Source organism: Solea senegalensis, linkage group LG1 (genome assembly GCF_019176455.1).
Source record: "Solea senegalensis isolate Sse05_10M linkage group LG1, IFAPA_SoseM_1, whole genome shotgun sequence".
NCBI lineage: Eukaryota > Metazoa > Chordata > Actinopteri > Pleuronectiformes > Soleidae > Solea > Solea senegalensis.
In genome coordinates this window covers 37,141,812-37,146,338 of record NC_058021.1, presented here as the reverse complement: position 1 = coordinate 37,146,338, position 4,527 = coordinate 37,141,812, and the positions used below count along the sequence as shown (strand labels likewise).

At 50.2% G+C, this 4,527-nt stretch overlaps 1 protein-coding gene across 2 annotated transcripts; it reads right to left on the bottom strand.

Moving 5' to 3' along the window:
• Positions 1 to 335: 335 nt before the first annotated feature.
• On the bottom strand, positions 336 to 4,101 carry ptmab (prothymosin alpha b). 2 transcript variants are annotated; one of them, XM_044044173.1, is made up of 5 exons: positions 4,018 to 4,101; positions 1,361 to 1,426; positions 1,196 to 1,280; positions 1,026 to 1,114; positions 336 to 950 (listed from the first exon to the last, which is right to left on the bottom strand). In XM_044044173.1, the coding sequence occupies exons 1-5, from the start codon at positions 4,084 to 4,086 to the stop codon at positions 906 to 908; spliced, it is 354 nt and encodes a 117-aa protein (XP_043900108.1). In that variant the 5' UTR covers positions 4,087 to 4,101; the 3' UTR covers positions 336 to 905. The 2 variants fall into 2 exon arrangements, with proteins under 2 accessions (XP_043900108.1, XP_043900115.1); XM_044044180.1 differs by lacking the exon at positions 4,018 to 4,101 and adding an exon at positions 2,980 to 3,153.
• Between the last annotated feature and the right edge of the window lie 426 nt (positions 4,102 to 4,527).

Below are 4,527 nucleotides of genomic sequence, written 5' to 3'. Positions count from 1 at the left end.
TTAACCATGAAAACAAGTCAATATATGTAAGTAGACCTCCATAACTAACATATGTGTGATACAAGCATTCCGTCACCTTTAAACTTTGAACCCACAAAGCTCACAGAGAAAATCAGTGACTGTAGCTGCTGGTCCTCTGCTGCCTCGTGTGGTCACTGTGTGTCACTTTTCTCTCAGAGGTTTGGTGTGGGAGTGTGTGTGTGTTTGTGTGGGAGAGTGGTTTCCTGACGTGATCATGTGACGTAAACGAGTGATTAACCCAGTCTTGTTCAGTGACTAACTTTGACCGGTTCACTCGTCCTGACAGAGAAAAACAGGTCAACATCGAGGACAACTCACAAAATAAAAGTCCGGTTTATTGTCAAACAACAAACTTCGCACATACATCAAAACAAAGAGTCGCTGACAAAAAACACAAAGAAAAACAAGAGAAAAAAGAGGCTCTTCTCTTTGACCTTTGACCTCCCATACAAACAAACTAGTTATGGTACAGCTAACGTACATACATTACAGTTACTGGAATGCTCTGAGTTCAGCGGGGGGGGGTTTTCTTCGTAACGTCGTTAAACAAGAAGCACCGAGATCGTTGGCCCCTCCCCCTCCTAACAATATGTACAAAAATATAAAATGTAAATAAAAATACAAACAAACTCTCCTGTCGTCGAAGAGAAGATTTCTGTGTCGCCGTGGAGACGAGGGGAGATCGTGTGTGTACATATTCTGGTGTGTGTGTGTGTGTGTGTGTGTGTGTGTGATGACCAGGATGGACTTTTTTCTTTTTAAATCATTATTCTTCTTATTATTCTTTTTTTTCCTCCAGTCTCCACCTGGGACATGTATAAGCAGAGGTCAAAGGTGAAGAAACAGGAAGTGGTTCAGCAGGATGTGGGCGGGGCCTATACGCGTCAATCGTCGTCATCAGTTTTCTGCTTCTTTGTTTCCACGTCGTCCTGAAAAAAACACAGAAGATGGTGAGCGGGTGAAGACTGTGAGAGAGGACTGAGCGTCCACAGTGAACTTCTCACCTCTTCGTCGTCCTCGTCATCCTCGTCCGCTGCTCGCTTTGTCCCTCCCTCCGTCTCGTCTTCGTCATCCTCTTCGTCCTCCTCATCACCTGTAACATCACTTCCTGTCACTTTCCGTGTCAAAGATTTTCAGATTAAATGTTTATTTTTGTTAAAAACTAAATGTCCACCTTCTCCGTCGTCTTCCTCATCTTCCTCGTCCACCTCGTCGTCGTCTTCCTCATCCACCTCAGGCTCACCATTCTCCTCGTTCTCCTGGAACAGAAACACCTCATTCATTCATTCATTCAGTGTACTGTTGATCAGCGGTGGCGATGCGCTGCAGTGGCACTCACCTTCCCGTTGGTGGCAGCATCTTTGCCGTTCTCCGTCTCCTCCGCCAGCTTCTTCTCCTTCAGGTCCTGGAGGAAAATATTCAAAATAAAAATTAACTCATTCATTTAATCACAGAGTGTGTGTGTGCGTGTGTAATCACAGGCTGCTTTTCAGCTCAGGTGTGTGTATGTTTTTTCTCTCTCACACACACACACACACACACACACATACATCCACACTGTGCTGTAATATGATACTTTGATGAGGCGGCCTCAGGGCATTCTGGGTATTGTAGTCTTGTGTGGGTTGCCATCACTACCATATGTCATAAGACACGCCCGGGAGAAGCACTGCATTACCCATGATGCATGGCTTGAGTTTAAAATAACACAGGAGGGAGGCGGGGCTGGGGGAAGGAGGAGATGAGAGCAACGCACGGCCCTCACCCCTCCTGCTAGAAGGACAATAGAAGAGGACACATGGTGAACGAGGAGACGCGAACGCGACACAGTAAACACGCCCTCGTCCGTTTATTAGACGTCGCCCTTCAGCGCTATGATTGATTACTTTTTACATCAGTCAGTGTAAGAGACGCGGTGCCGCGCGCGCGCACAAACTGTGCGTAAATATGATTCACGACTATAAATAGCGGCTGATGAACGGAGCTGCAGGCGCGAGCGAACTTTCCCTCCTTCACCTCCTCTTCATCATCTGCTCTGATCACACATGATCATTCTGCAGCGAACACACACACACACAATAAAAGTTTGACCCAATAAGATCAAAGTCCAACCGAGTGAAAACATTTAAACACACAGAGGGTCTCACACACACACACACACACACACATTGACGCGCTTCACAAACATGCGCCAAAATATCAATAATAGTTAAAAATATTATTTAAAAAAAGAAAAACAGAAGAAGCCGCGGCAGCACCGACAGACCCGGTCCGTAAACAAACCCCGGGTCTGACGGCGCGTGCGGGCTTTAAAGCGCAGCTGTAACTTACGCAGCCTCACACACACAGCGGGGATTTAAGCACCGAGCACTTAATGCGCGCTAATCGGCATTAATCGTAACTTCTGTGAATAAAAGCGCGGATGTGAAGTTGTGCGTTCACAGAGTCGCGCGGGTGAACGGTGACAATGAGACCGGGAAACCCGCGGAGCTCAGCAGCCTCCCGCTCCCGGACACGAAGCACGAGCTGAGTCGCTTAATTTAAACAAAGAATCAGAGAAGAGTTGAAGAGGAGGAGGATTAGAGTGATGGATGATTAAACACCGACATTACGGACGTTCACCACCGTCAAACAGCAACAAAGAAGCCGCGCAACAAACCGCGGCTCCGCGTTCGGACAATGAGACGCTGTGAACGCAGTCCGTCTCCTTCCTCCTCCTCCTCCTCCCCCGCTTGGTCCCGCTCGCGTTCCCCCACAAACAGACGTAAACAGCGGCTCTGTGCTCGTCACTGAGCCGCCTCCGCCGCTGATCCTCACACTGACTCCGGCTTCACGGAGCCCGAATGAGCGCGAAACGACGGGGGGAGAGAATCTAGGTTAGAGGCTGGAGACGGAGGAGGAGAGATGGAGGGAGTAGAGCGGGGCTGCCCGGAGGAGGTGCGAGGCGGGCGGGCTTACCTTGGCAGAGATGTCGGAGCCGGAGTCCACATGTGTGTCTGCCATTGTTTTAGCGGGATCAAATAAAGCTGGAATAAGAGGCTGATAAAGTAGATCCGTGTGCGCGTTTCTGCGGACTCACACTGTAATGCTGTGCCAGTGCCGGCGCTGCTCGCGGCCGAGCCGCTCATATAGGCTGCGGGGCGGAGCTTCGAGAAGATGGGCAGCCGCGGATTGGCTGCGGGCTCCACAGAGGTGTTCGCTTTCGCGCGTTGGAGTGGAACAATGGGATAGAATTTCTAAAGCCGGAGGCCACGCCTCCGCCTCCTCCTCTTCTTCTTCTTCTTCTTCTCCTCCTCCGCGGAAACAATGAGCCCCAACTCGGTCAAACCCAACAGAACCGGTCCGCTCAGCGAGGGGAAACCGATTCAGTCGATTTTTACAACCGAACTCCGTGCTCGGTGTCGAACAGGCGGCGTTTGCTTTGACGTAGTGTCACAGTTTGATTGATGGTCGTGTGGTCCACTCAAGCGGCTGGTCCCGCCCACCGAGGCGAGCAGGGAGGAGGGCAAAATGTCGTCGACACCGTCAGTGTTAGCGGATTAAAGTAGTTTTTTTATATCGTTACCGTCTCCCGCCACATGAACGCTATCAATCATCTGAAAGACACGGAGAAGAAATGTGGAGCTGCACCGCCATGTTGACTCAAACCCCTCCCCCCCTCTTCCTGGCGGCCATGTTTGAGTGATGCTCCCTCATGTCAAAGTGCGCACTTCACACCACGTACTTTCTTTCTTTCTTCACAACAGCTCATAACGTAACGTAAACACGGTGCCATGGTTACTGTGTGTGAGTGTGTGAGCGGCCGCGGAGACTCGTGTCCTCCGTGTCCATTGTTGCCGCTCCACCGTGAAGGAGGGAAGCAAACTCAAAGTGTGCAACATGACAGAACATGCGGATGAGACTGGGAGTGCGGGAGAAAATGACGCTACTGTGCGCGTGAGGTGACGCATTCTGATGACACACGAGGGCAAACACACGTCTTTGTTTTTTTCTTACCGAGCTTTGACACATGTCTTTTACAAGCGGAACATGAGGAGGACAAAAGCGGCGACACGCAGCCGCCATTGCTGCCTCAGGTTGGGGGATGGGAGCGGAGTGTGCGCCGGTAACGGGAGGTCCACACTCACATTCTGCTCGGATGACGCACGCAGCCGCGGAGGACTTTGATTGGCCCGTGGAGTGGAATGAACGCGGCGTTTGCGCATGGCGAACGCTGATTGGCCGCCGCGGATGTCTGTCAGTTCAAAATGGGTGCCGGCGTGTTGTAAAACACGGGCCGGGGCTCGCGGAGCCGGACTGGAGTTTCAGGCACATTAAAAGGAGAGTTGAGTGCTGACTTTACTGTGAGCGCCCCCTGCTGATGTGTGTGTTTATTAAAATGACAATTATTCTTAGTATTGACAAGAAGGATAAACGTCTCATTAATGAGGGGTTGTTTCTTTTTGTACATTTATGAACTTTCTTGACTTCTATAGTTCAAATATATATAGACACACACACACACAC

Coding starts and splice junctions, on each gene's coding strand:
- ptmab (XM_044044173.1), bottom strand. CDS start 4,086: ATGGCGGCTGCGTGTCGCCGCTTTTGTCCTCCTCATGTTCCGCTTGTA. Junction 1,281..1,360: donor ATGCTGCCACCAACGGGAAG/GTGAGTGCCACT, acceptor TTTCTGTTCCAG/GAGAACGAGGAGAATGGTGA. Junction 951..1,025: donor ATGACGAGGACGACGAAGAG/GTGAGAAGTTCA, acceptor TGTTTTTTTCAG/GACGACGTGGAAACAAAGAA.